General features: G+C 55.6%; 11 protein-coding genes across 14 annotated transcripts; 5 read left to right on the top strand and 6 right to left on the bottom strand.

The window, feature by feature from the left end:
* Positions 1-63: 63 nt before the first annotated feature.
* H310_00884 (hypothetical protein) lies at positions 64-1,642 on the bottom strand (the record flags this gene model as incomplete). The annotated part of the gene is made up of 10 exons (XM_008863830.1): positions 64-120; positions 183-287; positions 337-452; positions 508-659; positions 708-779; positions 836-902; positions 948-1,092; positions 1,149-1,326; positions 1,378-1,448; positions 1,505-1,642. The coding sequence occupies 10 exons, from the start codon at positions 1,640-1,642 to the stop codon at positions 64-66; spliced, it is 1,101 nt and encodes a 366-aa protein (XP_008862052.1).
* A 153-nt stretch (positions 1,643-1,795) lies between these two features.
* H310_00883 lies at positions 1,796-3,569 on the top strand. Of its 2 annotated transcripts, XM_008863828.1 has the most exons (6): positions 1,796-2,048; positions 2,110-2,256; positions 2,301-2,383; positions 2,430-2,903; positions 2,949-3,073; positions 3,122-3,569. In XM_008863828.1, the coding sequence occupies exons 1-6, from the start codon at positions 1,811-1,813 to the stop codon at positions 3,498-3,500; spliced, it is 1,446 nt and encodes a 481-aa protein (XP_008862050.1). In that variant the 5' UTR covers positions 1,796-1,810; the 3' UTR covers positions 3,501-3,569. The 2 variants fall into 2 exon arrangements, with proteins under 2 accessions (XP_008862050.1, XP_008862051.1); XM_008863829.1 differs by lacking the exon at positions 3,122-3,569 and having other exon boundaries at positions 2,949-3,121.
* Positions 3,570-3,574: 5 nt separating this feature from the next.
* Positions 3,575-7,978, top strand: H310_00882 (hypothetical protein). The gene is made up of 10 exons (XM_008863827.1): positions 3,575-3,790; positions 3,881-4,036; positions 4,084-4,387; positions 4,431-4,966; positions 5,013-6,491; positions 6,546-6,839; positions 6,884-6,966; positions 7,015-7,367; positions 7,430-7,569; positions 7,630-7,978. Exons 1-10 carry the CDS (start codon positions 3,587-3,589, stop codon positions 7,849-7,851), a joined length of 3,771 nt encoding a protein of 1,256 aa, XP_008862049.1. The 5' UTR covers positions 3,575-3,586; the 3' UTR covers positions 7,852-7,978.
* Positions 7,921-9,539, bottom strand: H310_00881 (hypothetical protein). Its single transcript, XM_008863826.1, has 2 exons — positions 8,366-9,539; positions 7,921-8,263 (listed from the first exon to the last, which is right to left on the bottom strand). Exons 1-2 carry the CDS (start codon positions 9,529-9,531, stop codon positions 8,002-8,004), a joined length of 1,428 nt encoding a protein of 475 aa, XP_008862048.1. The 5' UTR covers positions 9,532-9,539; the 3' UTR covers positions 7,921-8,001.
* A 131-nt stretch (positions 9,540-9,670) lies between these two features.
* H310_00880 (hypothetical protein) lies at positions 9,671-11,713 on the top strand. Its single transcript, XM_008863825.1, has 12 exons — positions 9,671-9,799; positions 9,854-9,919; positions 9,969-10,115; positions 10,163-10,225; positions 10,276-10,329; positions 10,378-10,665; positions 10,722-10,778; positions 10,831-10,935; positions 10,991-11,035; positions 11,087-11,167; positions 11,215-11,415; positions 11,477-11,713. The coding sequence occupies exons 1-12, from the start codon at positions 9,704-9,706 to the stop codon at positions 11,543-11,545; spliced, it is 1,272 nt and encodes a 423-aa protein (XP_008862047.1). The 5' UTR covers positions 9,671-9,703; the 3' UTR covers positions 11,546-11,713.
* Positions 11,415-12,828, bottom strand: H310_00879 (hypothetical protein). Its single transcript, XM_008863824.1, has 3 exons — positions 12,175-12,828; positions 11,930-12,123; positions 11,415-11,874 (listed from the first exon to the last, which is right to left on the bottom strand). The coding sequence occupies exons 1-3, from the start codon at positions 12,794-12,796 to the stop codon at positions 11,593-11,595; spliced, it is 1,098 nt and encodes a 365-aa protein (XP_008862046.1). The 5' UTR covers positions 12,797-12,828; the 3' UTR covers positions 11,415-11,592.
* Positions 12,829-13,024: 196 nt separating this feature from the next.
* Positions 13,025-14,098, top strand: H310_00878. Of its 2 annotated transcripts, XM_008863822.1 has the most exons (6): positions 13,025-13,215; positions 13,272-13,542; positions 13,590-13,763; positions 13,812-13,858; positions 13,901-13,951; positions 14,004-14,098. In XM_008863822.1, exons 1-6 carry the CDS (start codon positions 13,048-13,050, stop codon positions 14,061-14,063), a joined length of 771 nt encoding a protein of 256 aa, XP_008862044.1. In that variant the 5' UTR covers positions 13,025-13,047; the 3' UTR covers positions 14,064-14,098. The 2 variants fall into 2 exon arrangements, with proteins under 2 accessions (XP_008862044.1, XP_008862045.1); XM_008863823.1 differs by lacking the exon at positions 14,004-14,098 and having other exon boundaries at positions 13,901-13,981.
* Positions 14,099-14,296: 198 nt separating this feature from the next.
* On the bottom strand, positions 14,297-15,429 carry H310_00877 (hypothetical protein). The gene is made up of 3 exons (XM_008863821.1): positions 15,125-15,429; positions 14,926-15,078; positions 14,297-14,865 (listed from the first exon to the last, which is right to left on the bottom strand). The coding sequence occupies exons 1-3, from the start codon at positions 15,408-15,410 to the stop codon at positions 14,345-14,347; spliced, it is 960 nt and encodes a 319-aa protein (XP_008862043.1). The 5' UTR covers positions 15,411-15,429; the 3' UTR covers positions 14,297-14,344.
* Positions 15,430-15,503: 74 nt separating this feature from the next.
* On the top strand, positions 15,504-17,470 carry H310_00876 (hypothetical protein). Its single transcript, XM_008863820.1, has 4 exons — positions 15,504-16,277; positions 16,331-16,554; positions 16,610-16,736; positions 16,916-17,470. The coding sequence occupies exons 1-4, from the start codon at positions 15,519-15,521 to the stop codon at positions 17,345-17,347; spliced, it is 1,542 nt and encodes a 513-aa protein (XP_008862042.1). The 5' UTR covers positions 15,504-15,518; the 3' UTR covers positions 17,348-17,470.
* On the bottom strand, positions 17,309-18,334 carry H310_00875. 2 transcript variants are annotated; one of them, XM_008863819.1, is made up of 8 exons: positions 18,277-18,334; positions 18,140-18,225; positions 17,920-18,088; positions 17,850-17,865; positions 17,764-17,802; positions 17,637-17,713; positions 17,508-17,586; positions 17,309-17,458 (listed from the first exon to the last, which is right to left on the bottom strand). In XM_008863819.1, the coding sequence occupies exons 1-6, from the start codon at positions 18,311-18,313 to the stop codon at positions 17,704-17,706; spliced, it is 357 nt and encodes a 118-aa protein (XP_008862041.1). In that variant the 5' UTR covers positions 18,314-18,334; the 3' UTR covers positions 17,309-17,458; positions 17,508-17,586; positions 17,637-17,703. The 2 variants fall into 2 exon arrangements, with proteins under 2 accessions (XP_008862041.1, XP_008862040.1); XM_008863818.1 differs by having other exon boundaries at positions 17,764-17,865.
* H310_00874 (hypothetical protein) lies at positions 18,331-20,060 on the bottom strand. The gene is made up of 4 exons (XM_008863817.1): positions 19,935-20,060; positions 19,535-19,885; positions 19,172-19,474; positions 18,331-19,121 (listed from the first exon to the last, which is right to left on the bottom strand). Exons 1-4 carry the CDS (start codon positions 20,020-20,022, stop codon positions 18,388-18,390), a joined length of 1,476 nt encoding a protein of 491 aa, XP_008862039.1. The 5' UTR covers positions 20,023-20,060; the 3' UTR covers positions 18,331-18,387.
* Positions 20,061-20,965: the final 905 nt, after the last annotated feature.

The following is a 20,965-nucleotide window of genomic DNA, read 5'->3' as shown; positions in this document are numbered from 1 at the left end:
GGTGAGTTCAGAGCCAAATTTGGTAATGTGACAAAGCATCGTATTCATGCGAGTTCCGTCCATTCACGATGTCGCACAGTCGACGAGGACGACCGAATGGTTGTCCGAACCCGCAATCAACTAGCAAGCACACAACGTGTTGTGCCCCTTCCCACCGATAGCCAAGCGAATTTCAACTTTACCGTGTCAGACACGCCGTCCACGTCGAGGGTATTCCACGGCAAGATGCCGTTGGCGACGGTGGTCACTGTGACGCCGCCATCGCGCGAGTGGCGCTCGTAGTCGACCTGGACATCCACGTTTCAGGTCTTCCTTTGACTCTGCGTCCACTCAAACCTTGTCCGACGAAGGAGAGCCATTGCCGGCGTAAAAGTCCCAGCTTAATACGGTGTGGTCGTCGCTAGCAGTAAAGACGAACCCTGGCTTGGCGTCGTGCCACTTGACGCTGCGCACTAGACGAACGATCAGGTCCACACACAAGCGTCGAGAGATGGAATGCTGACGCACCTGCTTTTTTGTGACGGCATTCCGTGCGCAGGGCGCCATTGCCAAGGAAACGTCGATCCCACAACGTCAACGACCCGTCCTTCGTGCCGGCGAGAAGCAGTTCCGGTCGAGTCGGATGGGCAGCTAGGCACGTGTATGCGCTTCCCGCTGCCCTACTCACCAGCAGCACTTAGCGATGAAAGGAGAATGCGATAGCTCACCCCGATGTGGACACGGGTTTGTCGTGACTGGCCTTCAAATCCCACAGCTGAAGCGGCTGTCGTGGGTTGGCACTGCCCATGTTTGCGTTGTCAAGTTGGTGGTCCCGATTATCATGGAAATGGCGTACCAGGCAAGGGCAATGTGGGTTTCGATGCCGAGCATTTTTACGTCATGGGTCGCCCATTCATCGAGATCTACATGAAAAATATGACCACATATGGGGTGGGAGCGACATGTACCGAGTACGAGGACGCTGCGAGGGCGATCGAGATTGGCCCACACGACTTGTCCGCTTTCACATGCGGCGACGATCGATGCGGATGGACTGTCGACGTCGATTCCTGCCAAGCTTCCCAATGACAAGTGCTCCCATTGAGGAATCGCCTGTGTAGAAGCAATATTGTGATGAGCAACGAAAAGGGACCGAGAGTGTGACGTACTACAGACTTGAGAGCGAGCGACGCGTCCGACTTGATAATGCTGCTGACGTAGAGACTCCCGTTGGAGCTTCCACTCACAACAAAGTCGTTGTTCGCCAAAGAGAGAAACCCCAACGACGTGACATCCCCAGCATGTTCCAACGAACACAACTCGACGATTTCCGTCGACGCCTCGTTCCTGTGCAATGTGTGAGAAACTTGTCAGGATGGCACTCAATCACCGACGGACCCGAATTCATCGGCGAGATCCATGTGATCCGCCGTTGGCATTTGAGGAAACAGCAGCGAGATCGCGGTGTCCTACAGGGCGATTGTCGAGTTCATGGTTGAAGTCGCAGATCAACACCAACACGTACGGAAGAGTCGTATCCGCCGGCGACAAGCAGTGGAACGGCGCATTCGTCGCCTTCGAGGCAGGCAGCGCCCTTGGCCCCCTGCAGGAACTTGACAGCGCGGACCTTCTGGCCAACGTAGCTCGTGATCTCCTTTCCCATTTTGGCGTGTTGGTGTTCAACCAAGCTCGACATCATGGAGAAATAAAATTAGGGGCAATCATCTTGATATTTGTAAGAAATATTAATTCCCGTTGAAACGTGGAATTCTTGCTTGTGATTGGCCAAGGAATATTGACCATTGCAGAAATCTTCCGGCGGCAAATCAACATGGATCGCGAAATGGACGACGCCTCCAGTGCAGAAGAGCCACTCTTGACAGACGAAGAACGAGGCGCCGATGGCGGTGAGCAACGAATCCCATGGCAGCCACCTCCGACTGAGTACCTGGGCTCCAAAGTCAAGTATTTCCGTCGCCTCCAGAAGGACTGGGTGTCATTGTCACCCCCTGCCAAAGCAACCAAGCCGCCCAGTGTGTACCCTCCGCCCCACGTACTCCCACCTGCAGGTACAGATTGGTCTACCTCGTTGCGATGCGTGGTAAGTACGTGATCGCATCCCTCTGTTAGCGTTTGTACGCGGCGCCAGTGAAGAAAACCTGGCGCCATCGTCGTCGAATCGAGTCTTCCAGAGCTCATGGGCGACGGTGTTCTCAATTTGGAACACCATGATTGGATCCACATTGGTGGCGCTTCCGTATGGTTTCTCATGCAGTGGTAAGTGCTCAGTCTTCCGACATCAGTGCATCACTCCTTTGCAGGCGTGCTGCTTGGCATTGGCATTGTCATTCTCGTCGGGGTCATTTGCTGCTACACATGCAACTTGGTCGTACGATATGGCAAGGTACGTTGCATCTTTCTCAACGTCACGACCAACCTTTTCTCGACAGGACTTTCCAGATTTCGGAGATCTCATGCAATACCACTTCGGCCAGCGAGCGCAAGTGCTGACCCTGAGTGTGTCGGTGTTTGTTCTGCTCGGTGCATGCATCGCGTACCACGTACTGATGAAGCAGTGCGCGTACACAGTGTTCCACGCCGCCTTTGACTGGCTCCATATCCAGGTGCATTGGTCGCCGGCGGCCGCGGCGTTCATCGTGTGCTTGCTCTTCCCACTGACGAACGTCAAAGATTTTTCGACGCTCGTGTTCCTCAATTCGTTTGGGATTCCATTCCTTGTCTTCACCATCTACTTCATCACGTTTCATGGCATTCGCGCGATTGCTACGCACGCTCCCATGGACGCGATCGAGTTTGGCGCCAAGTCGACGTTCGGCGTCCTCGGCGGCATCGTCACTTTGTCCTTCTTCATCCACAATGCCATCCAGCCCATCATCCGCAACAGCAACCCTGCCCATTACACGGTAGCGACTGACTCATGTTTCAATATTTCACTGCTCGTTTTGTAGCGCGACGTCACCGTTGCCTACGTCTTGGTCGGGATCAGCTACACCGCTGTTGGCGTACTCGGATACGTTGGGTTTCCCAGAGGACATCCCTTCCAGCAAAACTTTCTCGACGCGTTTCCAGTGGAGTACGTCGGCCACGACATGAACAACTGGCGGTAATACGTCGTGTGCAGGGACGTGTTTGCCTTTGCCGCGCGCGTGTCGCTGCTTTTCCAACTTGCGACGGTGTACCCACTCTTCTTCCTCATCATTCGAACGCAATTGTTTGGACTGATCTACCGAAACACGTGGCCGAGTGCGTGGCGCGTCGTGCTGCTCAACGTGGCAATCATGACCGCCACCACGCTCTTTGCAGTCTTCTACCCGCACGTCGGCGACATCCTGAGGTTTACTGGCGCTGTCGGTGGGCTCATCCTCATCTTCATTGCCCCTGTCGGCCTGCACTGGAAGCAGCAACGGGCCAAGCGGCTGTGGACGTGTGGATCCATGCTTCTACACGGAGGGATTGTCCTCGTTGGCGTTGTGCTGCTCGCGCTGCAATTTGTCCACTGAGCAAGTTGTCACATAATTGAGATGCGTTGAAAAAATCGTCGTGCAATGCTGATTCACATACCGGCTGAAAATAGATCACGCATGGCATGGCGGAGGCGACGGTCGGACGCAGCACCGATGGAGGCGGTCGACCTGCCTCGGCTGACCAAGAAGCCATCGATGGCCCTCGCCACAGGAATGCATTCGACGAACTCCCAAGCGAGGCAAAGGACCATGCCGTCCGGGGCGTCCAGCTTCTAAAACAAGGTGACTTCCTCGCTGGCATTGAGGCTCTCGAAGCTGCCATCGAGGTACATGACATGCATTGCCTGGGACCAGGCGCAGCTAGCGACCGTCAAGTAGTTCGCCACATCATTCACGCTGACTTTACGGTGGTGTAGGTAGAAGGCGACTGCTGGATCTTGTGGAAACATGTTGCGATTGCCCATTATGACCTGTGGAGGCACGTGGCGTCGGCCAAAGCTACGCTAGCGTCGACGTGGTTTCTCGCCGAGCATAGCGGGGGCGCGGCTGACCCTCTCGAGCGCTTCCTTCGGGTATGCAGAGCGTTCCAAGCGAATGTTGACTAAGTTCGTCTACGCAGACGGCGTACGACGTGTTCGTGGTGGCCATGGAGTACAAGGAAAACAAAAACCACCCGGCGATGCTGCTCAAACTCGCAGTGTTGTATGTGGAGCTCGACGCGTGGCAAGGGGCGCTCGAGCTGTGCACTCTTGTGCTGGAAACCACCAAGTGGTCAAATTTCCACCAGTTCAACGAGGCCGTGTTTCTGTCCGGCGTTGTCGCCCTCGGCCTTCGCCACGCGACTCAGAGCGGCGAGTACTTTGCCTACCTGATCGACAACCCTCCCCACAACCTGCGGTCGTACCAGGTGCTGCTCTTGGCAGGTACCTCGGCTGCCTGCGTGGTGGCATCTGTCATCGCCTGTAGGCATGCAATTCGACAGCCAAACCGACTCGCCTGAAGCCATCGAGCGTTGTCGCGTGCTGTACGTCGAGGCGTACAAGCGTCTCACGACCGGCGTCCGGATCGTGGCGCCGGCGCCGTCGGAAGCGACTGCGATGGAAATCTACCTCACGTCACGAAAAAGCGAAAGCGAACGCATTCAAATGTGGCTCGGAGATGCCAACGTGTGGGAAACGCTGGGGATGGACCTATTCACGCACAACCATCCGTTCCTGGCGGCACGGACATTCGACTACGCGCTCCAACGACAGGGCTGTCGGAGCGTTGAGAACCTTGTGACGGTCGGACGCGTCCACCACCGCCTCAAACGAGTCGAGAAGGCGCAAATGTATTTCGAACAAGCGCTGTCTCTGTCGTACTATGCCCATCCGACCCGATACTGGCTCGGCGTCGTCTCATTTCCGTGGAGCCAGCACTTCAAAAAGGAAGACCGAGGCGCGCGAACGTATCAGCGACTGTATCGCGGCTACCGAGCGCGATGTCGGGTGCTCTTGCTTCGCGTAAGAGTAGAGCTGTCTTCGTGGATGTGCTCACCCATCGTCGTAGCACCGTCGAGCGTGCACGTGGCTAGAAAAAATGCGCTGCGCGAGTTACGCCCTCATCCTTGGCCGCGCTGCCAAGCATCGCGTAGCTGTTCGAAAAGCTGCTGAATTGGAGAGGGAAGCGGCAGCCCGAGCTGACATGCACGTCGAGGACTGGTTTCTCGTCTATTTGAAATGGCACGCCGCGGCCCGGTTGATTCAGTCACTGCTGCCAATCTCGCGGGCCAAGAAGGAGAAGATTACTCGTCGGGCATGGCTACAAAAGCACAAAGCGTTGCTGCGGCGCGTAGTCAGCCACACGAACGATCGCCTTGTGCAAACGTGTTTCAGTGCGATGGTTGAATTTGTCGAGATTGTTCACGACGAACAACTCCATGCAGCTCTTGTGCTTCAACGCGCCGCACGGAAATGGCTCGGACGGCGGCATCTGGCGCGACTTGCGGCCAAAAACTCGGCGCAACAGAAGCTGCTTGTTGTGTTCCTTGGGAAAGCCAAGAAGCGGTGGAAAGCTGACTGCTTCTTCGCATGGCGAACATGCCGCGAGCGCACGATAGCCCTCCGCCGCGCCAGTGCCATTCGCATCCAGTGCGCCTTCCGATCGTACAAAGCCCGTCAAGTTTTGCGGGCCAACATGGCGAGACAAGTTCGTGTCCGGCAGTTCATGGCCCAGTTAGTCATTTCACGGGACGGCCTGTGTCTCCGCAAGTCGTTCCGTGCGATGACGGCGTTTGCCTTCGCTGCTCGGCTGCACAAACACGCGTGCGCCACGCGAATCCAAAAGATCCTTCGGGGGCGACTCGCCCGGAAGCTGGTCGTTCGTGTCCGCAAGCGGCACCAGCACTGCGAGGGCTTGGTCGCAAAAGCCCTTGCACAGCGAGCAGAAAAATTCCTGGCGCAGTTGTGGACGTCGTGGGTGCTATTTGGGCAAGTCGTGCAACTGGAACGGCAACTCGCCGCGATTCGAATCCAGCGCATGGAACGTGGCCGTGCGGCTCGCCGTCGCGTGAAAACCAGGCGAGAATACCTGTTCGTGTACTTTGACCACGACTGCCTTCCCCGCGGCGGTTCGACGCAGCTCCGACTTGCGTTCGTTGGCCTTTGGAAGCACCGACGATATCGCACGGATCGCGAAGACGCCGCCGCCCGAACGATTCAGCGCGCGGTCAAGCGACGTCGCCATCAACTGCAAGCGCAAATTCTCCGAAACAAGCTCAAGCGAAAGATGCAAGTCGCGACGATCTTCCAAAAGACCTTTCATGCCGCCGCGACGGCATTCTTCCATGTGCTCAAAGGACTTTGTACCGACAAGCGCCAAAAGTTGGATGCCGCTGCGCGAACGCTCCAGCGCAACTTGCGTGGGTGGCTAGCTCGACGTGTGATGGCGCGCTTAGCACAGCAGTATCATGCGGCCAAGTCACTGTTGGATCGTGTGATCCACAGAGAATCGCGAGCGGCGATGGCCATGGTGATGCGGCTGTGGAAGGTCCGTTGGGTGATCGACCCTCGAGAGTCGAACCAATGCAATATTGATGCGTAGGCTGGGATCCTCGTGTGCCGGGACGAAAAGAACGCGGCATGCGTGGCAATTCAACGGCGATACCGTGCTCGACGGGCGACGAGGGAAGCCCGATTAAAGATGGACAAGCGGCGGCGGCAGCGACAGCTCATCGAGCAAGGGACCGGCAAGCCGTTGGCAAGATGCTTTCGGACATGGCAGCGTCGAGTCATTGAAGCGGCCACTGCTACGTTCAACGCAAGCTTGTCCGCAAAGTACGCCAAGCACTTGGGTGCGTGGTCGCCGAACGCCTTGACTGGACGTGCCGGCGACTTGGTACGATGACGCAGCTTGAACGTAGCTCCATTGCAACTACGTAGCTGTCCGCGGGGGTTCCGTCCATGCTGTTTTACCATGTTCTCACACGAACTCGATCGTCAGGACTGTGCCAACTGCCCCCGTGGTTCGTTGATCCGTTGGTGTCTTCCGCAGTTACCTCGTTTGGTTGTAGCCATGGATTTGACCGCGCACAACTGCGGCAGCTCCTGGAGCTGGCGTCGTCGGTCATTTCCGATTCCAGGCACGCCACAACGACGGGTGGCCACCCACGTCGAGGCAGCAACGTCGTCGAAACGATCGCTTGGATGCCAGAGTGTCCCGTGCAAAAATTGATCTTGTACAACGAACCATCCATCGACGGAACGCGGCTCGCTGTTTGCCTCGATCAGCCAAAGACGCATCCCCTTGTGTCGGTCGTCCTAGGAGGATCTTTCCTGCCATCGCGCCACATCATGGCTGTCGCCCTCAGCTTGGCTCAGCCTCATTCCAAACTCCAGCAGCTCGTTCTCGAGTCGTGTCGGCTAGGTAGGCAGTGGTAGCAGCTGTCCTGCCTCATGAACTCCCCGTACATGACAACTTGGTTCTAGGAAACACTGGCGCTGCCGTGCTTGCGCTGGGCCTCGCGCACAACAAGAGCGTGTGGAAGCTCGACCTCAGCGGCAATAACATCGGAGACATCGCTTGCCAGGCCTTGGGCGAAATGCTGCTAGCCAACGACACCCTCGAGGTTTGTGCGCAACTCGCCACGACAGATGGACGACGATGCGATGCTCTAATCCTTGGCTAGATTCTATCGTTGAACCAAAACGACGTGTCCGACAACGCGGTGCTAGGGTACTTGGAGCCTGTGCTGCTCAGTCTCCCCGCGGCATCTGCGGTCGTGTCGATTCAGTTGCGTGGGAACGGCAAGTTGACATCACGAGGCCTGGACGCGCTGCAAAGTGCCGCTGCGTTCGTGAACCAGAACGCCATGCGGCCGAGTTCCAAGCCACTGGCCATCGACGGTTGAAGGGGCTTTGCGCGTGGTGGAGTCGCGGCGGTGCTTCTCGCGGCGTGTTTGTGTCGGCGAGACGGACCAAACGAGATGGTTCATCACAACCGATTAACTTAACGTTCGACACTGCGTTCGATCTCCGTTCGATCGACAATTTGGCCCCCTTCATTGCGACGTCATGCGTTTGGATAATGCGACGGAAATCTTCAGAGACACGGTGAAGCCAGGCAGCACCGCGCCGTCCAATTCCCGCACCGCGCGGTCGACATCTGCTTGATTTTTCAGCGCGACAAATCCAAATCCACGGGGCGTGATGCGGATGTAGTCGTACGAGAAGTCGGCAAAGAGGCGCGCCAGGTCCGATCGCGTCGCGTCGCTCGGTAGATTACCCACGTACACATCAAACTGATTGCGGCTGTCGCTTTGCCTGCACCCACAACGCATCAGTGAGCGAAGAAGCACGGAAGGACAGCGCAGACTTGGACAGAATCTGCGCTGTGGCTCGAGACCTCAGGAGCACGAGACATACCGTGGTGCATTGCCAAAGGACGTAGGAGGACCGTTGGATCGAGATGGAGGCGCCATGTTGTTGTGCGGGGGGTATGACCCACCCATGGCACTGTGTGTTGGAGCGGCAGCCATATCGGTGTGGCCCCACCATACGTTGTGAATGTGCACAACTTCGGGGTTTCCGTACTCGTCCTTGACGGGGACTTGGAGGAGGAGGTTGTCACCTTCCCGGAGTGGAATCCGGTGCTTGAACTCTTCCACAAAGACTTCGTCGAGAAAGAGAAGGAAACCGGTGGGCGTGATCGTAATCCGGAGCATGAACCCGCACGGCACAGCTGAACCAAACACGAGGGGACATCGGTGGACGATCTGCGGCGAGCCCCATCGGCGGTCCACATAACTGTTCAGAAGGATCTGCCCACCGCGCATCTTTCGGGGATTCATGTGGCAAACGACGGTGCCGTCGGGTGTTGCGATGTTTAGGACAAACCGACATGAGTGGGTGGGGATGAGCCCATTCACGACCAGCGTGTTGTTCGTGCGGAAAACGACAGCGGGGAGCGTCACACTGAGAGGTTCTTCCTTTTCGGAGGACCATTCTTCCGTCCGCAGGAAGCTCTCGGGCGGGAGTTGGATGCCGCGGCCGTTTGCGAGCCTCATTTCACCAGTCACAGTGTTCACAGACGACGTTCCGTGGGATGTCGACGATGGATGCGTGTCGGATGAATGCAATCGCGGTCGCTTAACTGTTGTCGTGGGAGTAGCTGGGGATGCACCAGGTTTCAATAGGTCGGCGAGTGGATTCGCTCGTTTGTTGGGTGCGACCTGTTTTACGGTCGACTTCGACAAGGGGTTCGACGACTGTTGCTTGGCCTTCGCGGCCATCACAGCTTTCACGCGATCGATCGCAGAGAGGGACGACATCGAATTGCTGCTTCCACCCGTTGAAGACGTGCTGGACGTTCGTGTGAGTGCCGCTGGTGCATGTGAATATCCTTGGGTGTGCTGCTTCTTGTCATGTGACGTGGACGACGAGACAACGTCACTGGACTTGTTGATCTGGTGGTGCATCTTAGCAATCTCTTGGTAGAGTTGGTGCAATTGGATCTCTTGATGCGTGAGGAACAGGCCGTCGTGCGCTTGGAGTTGCTGGGTAGTCGCTTCGCCGCTGTCGTCGCCGCCCATAATCCGTCGTGAGTGGAAATGAGGTTTCAAAGTTCGTACTTGTAGACCCCATACAAATACGAAATATAACTGTAGTCGACGGTCTCCATACAAACACCAAGTAAGTACTTATCTGTAGTGTATAGATTCCAAGGACAACGCACAAATTGCGCTGCCAACACCCCAGAATTCGATGCAGCTGACGGTGGGCTACGAAGACACATTCATTCAAGTCGAAGTCGATGCAGAGGAGCCAGTAGAGAACATCAAGGCTCTTATTGAAGCGCAGGTACCTTGCTGGTCCTTTGATGCAGGATCCGACAGTCTCATGTTGGAAACGTAGCTTGGCATTCCCTTGAGCTCGCAGGTACTCGTGCTCAACGGGCGGCCGATCAACCCGAACGGCACGGTGAGGACCTGCTTGAATTCAGTATGTGCGAACTGAACAATGGACGCAGGTGACTCAAGCTGGCATCCAAAACCATGATCTTGTACTGTGCACAGCACTGCAACCACCACGCCTCGCAACTGCGGCTCCCTCGCCGTTTTCACGTGCACCTGCGTCTATTCAAGCTCGCGCTGGCATGTTTATGCATGACATCCCGGTACTCTCGCACTTTGATTATGCCGTCTCATTCGATGTTGACTCCAGCCCAACTGTACGGCGGAACTGCTCATCGACATCATGCGGCTGAATCCACAACTACTTCGCCAGGTTTGACGCTTTGTGTCTTGCTTCGCCATCTCGACAGAGCATTGTTCTAGATCGAAGAGGGAAATCCTTCGTTGGCCCAGTCACTTAAATCGAACGATGTTGCGGTAAAACTCGCAAACTTCCGTGTCCGTTGTCAGCGACATCCTCGTTAGGGCGTTCGCATGGCGCTGATGAAACAACACATGGAAATTGCAGCGAGAAAGTACAAAGAAGAGCAGGAAGCGCTCGAGTTGGAGCGGAATCCATTCTCCGAAGAGGCGCAGGCCAAGATCGAGGAAGCCATTCGGCTTGGCAACGTCCAGCAGAACATGGAGATTGCCATGGAGGAGATGCCCGAAGCGTTCGGGCGAGTACACATGCTGTACATTCCTACGATGGTCAACAATACCCCCGTCAAGGCATTCGTGGACTCTGGCGCGCAGTCGACGATCATGAGCTCGGTAATGCCATGCATTCGCATGAGCTCGTCCACAGCTTATCCACAACGAAATTCTAGAATTGCGCCGAGCGATGCGGCATCATGCGACTCGTCGACCGCCGATACGCTGGCCAGGTATTCTCCCACCGTGTTCAACGGAACTAGAGGCATGACAAGTTGCCGGCAGGCCGTCGGCGTCGGGACGGCCAAGATTATCGGGCGCGTGCACATGGCACCACTCAAGATCGGCAACGTGTTTTACAATTGTAGCTTCACGATTCTAGACCAGCAGGTACGCTCGATTCAACTCGCATCACCTGATTCACGCGACCTCCGCGATGATGCAGGGCGTAGACTTTTTGTTTGGATTGGATATGCTCAAGCGCCACCAGGTCCAACTCGATCCGTCGGAGCTGCCTTTGCTCATCGACAAGTATTTGTAGTGTTCGATCGATTTGCATCGAAACGCGCTCGTGCTGCGTGATGGAGCAGGCGACCACGAAGTGCCCTTCCTCCCCGAACATGTACTGCCCCATGGATGCATTCGGTTGTCATCAACGCGAGGCGACAGGAAATTCCCGTGTCGGAGCAAAGTTCGCTCCCGCCGCCATCTGAAGCACCCGCCACGAATGCAACTCCTCCGGCCGCACCCACTGCCGCGTCCACTTCCCCGACGGCGCTTCCCCAGAGTTCTGCTTCCGGAGGGGGGCTTACGCCAGACCAGTCGGCCAAAGTCCAGCAATTGGTCGACATGGGCTTTCCAAACGTTCAGGTGGGTCGGAAAATCAGGAGCTTCATCCTGGGTACCCACTGACAGGGACGGGATGGCGTAGGCGGTGCAAGTCCTGGCGTCATGCAACTGGGATGTCAACATTGCCGCGGGGCTGTTGTTTGAATCGTAAACGATTGGAACAAAGTCGCCTTTCGAATGTCGACAAGCACCTCTACGTTAGTCTTCGTGGAAGGCCTTGACGAGGGCCTCTACGTCCCGAAACGGGCAAAACACCGAGTCGGTGTGCGTGCCAAAGAAGATATTGTCTTCGTCAAACGTGGCGGCGACAAACCATTCGTCCACATGGATCTTGGATTGCCACAGTTCAAACACAATCATGGACCCGTACGACGGCATGAGGTGTTGAACGCCAGGCTTGTGCAGCTGCAACGCCACGAGCAGGGCCGTCAGGGTGTCGTCATGACCCGAAAGGACGGTCAGTTTGTGCGAACTGGCGCCCTACATGCGCAAGCATGACGACATACGAAGGATGTGTGGAGGAGAGAGCGCGCACTTGCTTGGCCGTGAGCAGGTACCCCATGACTTCTTGAACGCCGCCACCGAAAGCTTCCTTCAAAAAGGGCTTGTTGCCGAGCGTAGCATGCCATTCCCAGGCATTGTGCTCGAGCGCCTTCTCGAGCACGTCGTCGGTGATTCCGTCGGGGAAAGGAAACGCGTGGGCCTTGCGGCATACGAGAATTTCGCGCACTTCATAGTGCACACGATCATGAGGAGATGAAGAATGTACCGACTACGTACGGAACGACCACTTGACGTCTTCGCCGTCTTCGAGGCCGGCAGATTCTTGTACCAACCGCTCGAGGGCTTCGATGTCTTTTACAGGGGACTCGTGGCGCCGACTCTTGAGTTTGGTGCTCATGTTGAAATAATCCATTTGCTTCCCCATGGAGAGGCGGCAGTTCTCGTCCAAATGGATGAAAATGTCGTTGGAATCCAAATGCTCGGGAAACATGCCGTACAATACCGACTGCGCCGACCGAATCGTGCGAGGGACATTCGTCGAGCGCACAAACAAGTCGGCCGGGGTCGCGTCGGCCAAAAAGGTATCGTACTTTGCCCGCATCGCTTTTCCGTGCGCAATCATCTGCTCCGACCCGAGCTGCGTCAAGTACCCGTTCGGCCAACCTCCGCCAATGATGTGTGCGTTCGTGGGAGGTGGATCGTTCCGCGTCAAGCCCGCCGGCTTGGCCATCTTGTCAAGAATAGATTCGTGGTCCGAAGTCACGAGGCGCTCGGCCCAGAACGCTTTCTCCCTCTCGTCCATGACGATATTCTTGCCTAATCGCGGCAGCACAGGTGATCTGTCGCCATGGCGAAACACCAGCATGACATGGCGTAACTGGAGGTCGTCGGTCGACATCGTGGTCAGGTTGGCAAGAAAGCGTAACTGCGACAATCTCACGTTTTCTTGAATTGTCTGCCGATTTGACACAAATCTCTTGGGTATTTGGCGGAATATTTGGTCGAACTGTGAATATTTGGATCGAATAATTGATAGATTGACATTGGAAAAGTTGACTAGATTATGTCATTTGATTGGTCAAATTTGTAGTGTGGACGTGACTGGATTGGCCTCACCATGAAGGAACGTCGGGAACGGAAACGGGTGCCATGGGCGGCGGTCTCAAGTTCCTCAACCTCAAGGGATGGCATCCGTCGAACAAGCAGAACCAGAAGAAGATTTGGATCGCGGAGCAAAAGCACAAGGCTAAAGAAGAGTCCGAGAAGGATGCTGCACGAGAAGTGCACAAGGACAACGAACTGCTCCGGTTTCAACAGGTAGAAACTCGCACTGGTCTCGAATAGAGCCCTCCATCCTGCGTCGGTGATACTAGATAGCCGCAACAAAAGGAGACGCCGATGCCGAAAGACGAATTCACTCTCAGAAAGTATCGTTTCTTTATCAACCGCCGCCTGGCCTCAAGAAAGTCGACGACAAGCACGGTGACGACGGCGAGCTGGAGAACGAAGACGACGCCGTCAAAGCGTTCCGCCTCAAAATGGAAAAGAGAAATGCCGGTCGGGACCACCAGTCCTACCAACGCCCTCTTGAAAAGCTGACCGGGCGGCGCGCGAACGACCCTGTGACGATCAAAGACCAAGTTGGTACGACGACGTCGCGGTGCGCTACCGTGTCCTGACCGGTGGACTAGAACGTTTCCCCATGCTGAAAGACGCCCCTGTCGAGGGAGAGTATACCCAGAACATCAAAGTCAACTTTCAGCCCGTGGGCATGAAGCTGCGCAACGTCCGGTGCGCACGGTGTCAAGTGTGGGGCCACCAAAGCGGCGACCGAGAGTGCGAAATGCGAGATCAGAACCCCAATGGTGCTTGCCATCACTTCACATCATGTTCGTCCTCACGATGTGGACCAGACGCATTTCGCCAAAACATCGAAGACCCCATGTCATATATCAACCAGGCACGCGATATTCGCCATATCGTCGTGTTCATGGATGCGTAGATACGAAAGGGCGACTTGTCGTTGAAACAGACCGCGCTTCCCCTGGAAATGGTACGATCGTATCACTCGACAAAATGACGCCAAACGCATAGTGACGTGTCAGCAATCCCGCGATGCCGGAGAGTACGACATGCTTCCGTCCGAGGAAGGTATGTCATCGTGACAGATTCATGCACTGGCAGGCGCGACACGTGACTAGACGAGTCGGACGACCCCGAGCGCAAGTTCCTCGCGTCGCTGTCGACGAAGGAAAAGAAGAAATTGCTCAAGAAGCTCAAGCGCGAGGCGAAGGAGTACGTCTGCGTGCCAAGTCGATTCGTTGTCACGGGAACCGTAGGGCCGCCCCAAAGACATCCAAGAAACGGAAGCACGACGACGACAACGACAAAAAGTCGTCCAAGAAGAGCCGGAAACGCGACAGGCATGACGATTAGTGCGCCTTGATTAATGCACGACACACACGAATCGATTCGAATGGACGGGTCGCGCGAGCAAGTTCAGCGGGTCGACCGTCGCCTTGGTGCTTCCAAACGGATTCTCCGAGATGTCCAGGCGTGGTCCACCCGCGCCGCGTACACCCTCAATCGCGCAGATGTCTCGATGCAAATCTTCTTCGCAGAACGACGTGAGGAGAAGCGGTTTCTTCGAGTCTAGCATTCGTATGAGCGTTGGCTGCCACAGCGATTGCAGCGCGGGATGGCCGAGGCCAGGGTTGAAGAGCACAAATGCATCGGGGGAAGGCAAATTCAGGTCATGGAAAAGGCCATTGTGGAATGACAAAGTAAAGGACGATGGAGCATGCGGCTTGCTCGGAAGCACGGGTACATGGTTCCCAATCAGTGAGATGTCGAGGCGCCAAGGGCTCAGCATCGACCAGAGATGGCGTGGCATGGTCGCTTCGGCACGAGCGCCGAGAATATAAACGCGATGGGCCTTTTCCATGGACGCGACATCAGGAAGCAGTGCTGTTCGTGAGATGTGGAATGAGGTTGGTGGAACAAGTGGGTAATCGAGAGGTTGTGTACCAGGTAGAAAGTGGCGAAGTGTCATGACGAACGAGAAGGTAGCGGAAACCAACCGTGTGACGGCAGGATCGTCACGTAGACTTGAAGACGCACCGGCATCGGCAAGCAGATCGCTCCAGGAGGCCGTGGATGTCGACAGGGATAGCGCTTCGACTGAAGGGCTTACACGTGAGGAGAGCTTCATGGGTTGCAAACGTACGGGTGCGAAAGAGATGACGGACGCTTGGAGACCTTGCGCACTCCAAGTCGTGTCTAAGCGAGAGAAGGAGGTCGTGCGTGTCGGAGTGATCGGTAGCTAATTTCGTTTCGCAAGCAGGCGAGCATGTCAGAACATGGCCAAGTTTCATTTGCCCGCATATGGGACATGGAAAATTCCATGCATTCAATGGGGCTGCATTGCCGAAGCATCTTCGTTGTACCATGGAGACACTGCTCCATCGAAGATGCGGCGGCACGGCCATGTGCCACGCCGTTCGAATTGCCATCCCAACCGATAAAGCTGAGGTAATTTTTTTCGCGTTGAATTGAGCATTCTGAAATCAAGTCAATTTTATGGTACGAATGAATTTTTGTGGCACCGATAAACCACCAGAATGGAGATTGCGAGCGAGGATGTTATCCGACTTATGCAGCAGTTCCTGCGTGAACACAAGCTCTTCGACACACTGCACACGTTGCAGCAAGAGTCTCAAGTGACGCTGCAAGCGGTGGACTCTGTGGATGCCTTGGCTCGTGACATCGCGTTGGGCAAATGGGACCAAGTACTCACGCAAACGCAGCACCTCCACTTGTCCACGTCCTTCATGATTGACTTGTATGAACAAATTGTGTTGGAGCTGACGGAAGCCGACGAGGGCTCTGTTGCACTGGAACTCCTCCGACAAGCACCGCCACTGCTGGCCCTCCAAGAGCGCGACATTACACGTTATGGCCACCTAGAGCGCATCACGCGACTGCCGTCGTTTGACGCGCGTTTCGCATACAGCGGCATTCCTAAGGAGAAACGCCGCGAAGAGCTCGCCAAGAAGGTGCACAAGTACGTCACGTCCGTGCCGCCGTCGCGTTTGCTCACCTTGCTCGGCCAAGCGCTCAAGTATCAGGAGCTCACGGGGGTGTTGCCGGGCGAGCTCGACTTGTTTCAGAACGCACCAAAGCGGCTCCAAGTCGACCGGACGGAAGAAAGCATCTCGAAAGGAAGCGGGAAAATCAAGTTTGGCAAGGCATCCACGCCGCAAACAGCCCAATTCTCCGTGGACGGACGCATGCTCGTGTCTGGCACGAAGGACGGGTTCGTCGAAGCTTGGGACTTTGACAAGTGCGTGTTGAGAAAGGACCTGGAGTACCAAGCTCGGGTGAGTCGTCTTGGCCGTCTCGCATGGAATCGTCACTGCGAGTATGCGAGTAGGACGAGTTTATGATGCACGAGGACAGCGTGACGGCTCAAGCGTTCAGCCGCGACGGAGAGCTCCTAGCCACCGCGACAGCAGAAGGCAAAATTAAAGTGTGGAAGCTGTCGACGGGGCAATGCCTGCGCCGGTTTGAACACGCACACAGCCAAAGCATTCACAGCATCTGCTTTTCGAAAGATGGCTCGCAGCTCCTCACGGCGTCGTTCGACCAGTTGGTTCGGTACGCAGCGACCATGCGGCACGCGATCGCAGTGCGAATCATCGACTTGGCGTAGACTGCACGGCCTCAAGTCTGGCCAAATGCTCAAGGAGTTTCATGGCCACGACAATTACGTCAACTTTGCCACATTCAGCCCTGACATGACGCGAGTGCTGTCCACGTCGGCCGATGGCACAATCAAGGTGGGCTGTCGCAGTAACTTGATCCATGCTTTGGCTTGTCGGGTTTTACATGCTTTGTGTGCGATGTGTGTTGATGCATGTGGTGTTTTTTTGCTTTTGAATAATGCATGGCGGTGGTTGGCGCGTCGTTGCTTTCATGGGAAACTGCTCGACTCGGTTGACGCTGTCGTCCCGTCTAGATTTGGGACGTCAAGAGCGCCGAGTGCCTCAGCACGCTGCGCCCTCCCCACGCCTCCCCAGGGGTTGAGATGGACGTGCTGGGCGCCGTTCAATTGCCGCACAAACCGACGCAGTTGGTGCTCGTGACCCGATCCAAAGCGATGTATCTCGTTTCGTGGCAAGGCGAGTTCACCACCACCACGTACACGGACCCATATACAGATCTTGAACCAAAGGGCGACTTTGTGGCAGCTGTGACAAGTCCCCAGGGCAAATTCCTCTACGCCCTCACCGACAAGGGCTTCGTGCTGTGCTTCAAGACGGACTCGGGGGTCCTCGACCACGCGATGCAAGTTTGCTCAGGCACTGTCCATGGAATCGCCCATCACCCACACCGCAACGTACTCGCCACATACGGCAGCGACGGCTACGTTCGCATTTGGAAAGCTTAAGGAACCTGGTGCGTTGGGGTGTATCGATTGAATGCAAACAAATTGGCAACCAAAGGCTGATGCCGAGTCAGTTGGAAATGACGACAAGGGGATTCGACGGTTGCTGGGTCGCTAAAAATTGCCATGGAATGAAGAGTCGACTCATTTGGACGCAATGCACCTGGTACAGTGAGGGGCGAAACTTGGGAAGGATGCTCTTGGGGTTGAGAAGGTGCTCGATTGACGGACAATGGAGAAGGCTAAAAAGGAGATATAGAGACTGTAAGCGAATGGAGGACTGAGTTGTTACGTGTGGCGATGCATTGTCGAGAGGAAGCCCGGCAACGCTCGGAGCCCTAAGATCAGACTGTGCGTCGTCATTGGTGCCTACGAAGTTTTGGGTCACAGTGGCTTGCAAGAAGCGTGAAGCAATATACTTTGGCGGCGTGGGGGGTCGATGACCGGCCGTTTGGATTCTTGCAGTGCAGTGATTATGCTGTAGAGGAGTGGCACTTGGGCATACCGAGGGTCTTCAGTGACTACAAGGCAATCGTGTATTAGATGGCATGAACAACGACATTTTTCGTTCTTACTGTTCAGCTCGTGCGCTAAGAAACGTCGGTGAAATGGTTTCTCCACTGGCTGGCCAGACTCGGGCACAAAAACAGACAAAGCATGACGATACCCGTTGTATTCCATGTACTCTCGAATGAGCTCATTGATGATCAAGTTCTCGTTCGATAGCTTTGCCTTGGGCGCGCCCTTGCCATGGGTTCCCCACTCAGAAGACGATGACAAAAGTACAAAACCTACCTCGTCAAGTGCTTGAAAGATCTCTGCACGAATACGCGCTCGAATCTGCCCCATGGATCCCCGCGCTTCGAGTGTGTCCTTCAAAGCTATACAGGATGCATTAGTTCGATGTCGTTGGCATTGCTTCATCCTCGAACCGTCCTTCAGGTCGGACAACGACAGAGTTCCGTCCATGTTCAACACTGCCGCCTGAAAAATCACGATCTTTTCGGTTATCCGGAGTTGTCCATTTATCCGGTTACACAAATCTAAACAAAATATTGCGTGGAGTGCAACTCGATGCAGAGCGTCCGTGTCTTCTTCACGTACACGGCCTGCATGGCGTCGCCCGAGGAAGCGACGTCCCATGGCAGATCCAATTCCAGGAAGTACATGCCAGGAACTACGAATCGCAGTGCTCGCCCAGATACGTCAAGTTGCATATTTTGCGAAGTTTCCATGCTTGGCGTTGAGATGGTGATGCGCATGTCGGTCTTGGCAGCGTTGGATACGATGGTGTATTCAGGTGTGGCAATATCGTGGCTGCCTTGATTATCGTCAGCATCGCCCACAACACATTCCTTGATGGCGCTCGTGACTGTAGCCAGATCAACTGAGGGCGGTGTGCCAGTCGAACCTGGGCAAGGCAATGTTCGGGAGTTCGCACCATGTAGTTGTTGGAGAAGCTTGCTTCTCGCAGCTTGGTCCTTCGAGAGAACCATGCCTTTGAAGAAGTGCCGGCCAAGGCGATCCTGAAAGTGCAAGTCCAAAGGTTCATCCAACCGTGAATTGAGACCAGCTAAATCGCCGTGATTGAGGTGATGCCTGCGTGCCAGATCGCCCCCTTGGACGACATACAAAAAGCTGTTGGCTCGAGACCACGCCGTGTCTTTTTTGTTTTCTTCATGGAGATGCGAGGCGGCAGAGAACGGGTTCTCCTTTGGCAGAAGCACAAAATTCGCTCCGACAAGTCGCGACTGGATGGCAAATTCGCCATTCAAATCTACCAAATTCAATCATGACCCACACACTTTCACGATCGCGGTGACGTACCTGCGTAGTCGTTAGCACAGGTAAACACTGTCGGGATGTTCGAGTCTGCAATGGCCATCAAGTCGGGGAGCCAGCTCCAGAGCAAATCGAACCGATTCGACTCAATAAAGTTGCCAAACCCAGTGTTATACCCCACCATCACTGCGTTATGTGGTGTCAAGGTCGAGGAATGGGTGGCTAGGAACGACCCAGCCGTGGCTTGGACGAAGCGGACTTCAAGAAATGTAGTTGTGGACGAAGAAGCGTGGAACCCTCGATGCGGGACCACTTCAGGACCGACGAACCACAGCGTCATGCGCAGCTCTACGCGTGTTGTTAGCGGACTCCATCGCAAGGATCGGCTGAAACCAGCGATCGATTTACCTGGAAAGAACGCGGTAATCTCGTTCCAATACTTGGTAAGATCAAAGATTCGCTGCTCGGCTTTCACAGTTGCTCCAATCACAACAACGTGCCGGTCTTGACCACCGCCAGTGTCCATGAGGTGCAAGGCCTTGGCGGCGTAGACAAACGTCATGGGGAACGACAGAGCGTCGAGGAAGGAGGGGTCCTGGGCGGCCATGGGCACGATGTTGTGGGTGCCATGGCACTGCGACAGGTACCCTTGCCACCCCCGTTCGAGCGGGTCCGTTGGGATAGTAGCACCAGGATGTCGCGGAGGCAACGGTGGAAATGCTTTGCGGTCGGTCCATCGAAACGTGCCACTGTAGAGACCTATCCACGTTCGTGAGATTCGATGTGGGCGACGTCTGTTCGTTCGCACCGTCGCCGCGCTGATCTAACTGAATATCGCAAGCAGTAGATGTCGGATGCGGCATCGTGACGCTTCGCTTGGCTTGTTTTTTTCCCATGCTGTTGAAACGTGCAATATTGCTGCACCGCCTCGACGCAACTTGTTCGATTTCGACGGGGGGGGGGACGAATGGAAGAATTGTCGTCGCGGCCGTTCACTGCGTTGGATGTTGACCGTGCGCAATGGTCACGAAGGTCGTTCGCCCGGGGATTGACACGGTGACAAGGCATGCATGATTTTGTTCGTTATCCAAACCTTTTGCGCCGACCCCCCAACGCAGACGAAGAGGATGCACCGACGACGCAACGGCATCAGAGCACTTCGTTCTCGTCGCTGAGCAAGGCAGGCACAGATACTGGGACAGCACTTCGGGAGAAGTTGGTGCCTCTGAGGCGGAGATGGCGGAAGCCGCTGCAGTGACTCGAGGAAGTGTGGTCCAATCGGTTACATGGTTTCAGCAGTTACACTTGGCATCGACAGGCGCCGTGGACTGAACTGAGGGCCAGTGGGCCGCGCGTGCATGTTCTATCGCTCGAGGGAGGATGTCGACTCCATTCAGCCAGCGAAAAACGCAGATCGCACCGACCGCCGACTTGCACCCCGAACCTGACCATCCATCCAGACCAAGCCACGTCGCCGCGTCGGAACGAATGCCGAGATAATGGCGGGCAGTGGCGTGGTACGGTGGCGAAAACTTTGTCCTTGAGACGTTGTGTTCGACGTTGGTGCGCATTGCGTAAACGTGGTTGCCATGGCTGCGAGCGAGCTATAGGAATCATCCATGGTACGCGTTGTAACGTTATCAGCGTTTTCGCGAAACAAATGTCGTCCGTCGACGTGATGGTGCCTTCGGCATTTGTCCACTCCGTCCATCGTAAAATGGACATGTCGGACTGACGATTCTCGGTCGCATCCAACAACGACCACGTATGCGCTATGCTACCACTGCTCCATGCCTCGATGTGGTGGCTAGCAGGCATGGCGTCAGCACGCCGTCGCCG

Source organism: Aphanomyces invadans (assembly GCF_000520115.1).
Source record: "Aphanomyces invadans strain NJM9701 unplaced genomic scaffold supercont1.2, whole genome shotgun sequence".
Classification (NCBI taxonomy): Eukaryota; Oomycota; class Saprolegniomycetes; order Saprolegniales; family Verrucalvaceae; genus Aphanomyces; species Aphanomyces invadans.
The sequence above is the reverse complement of the archived record's forward strand: the minus strand, read 5'-3'. Positions and strand labels throughout refer to the sequence as shown.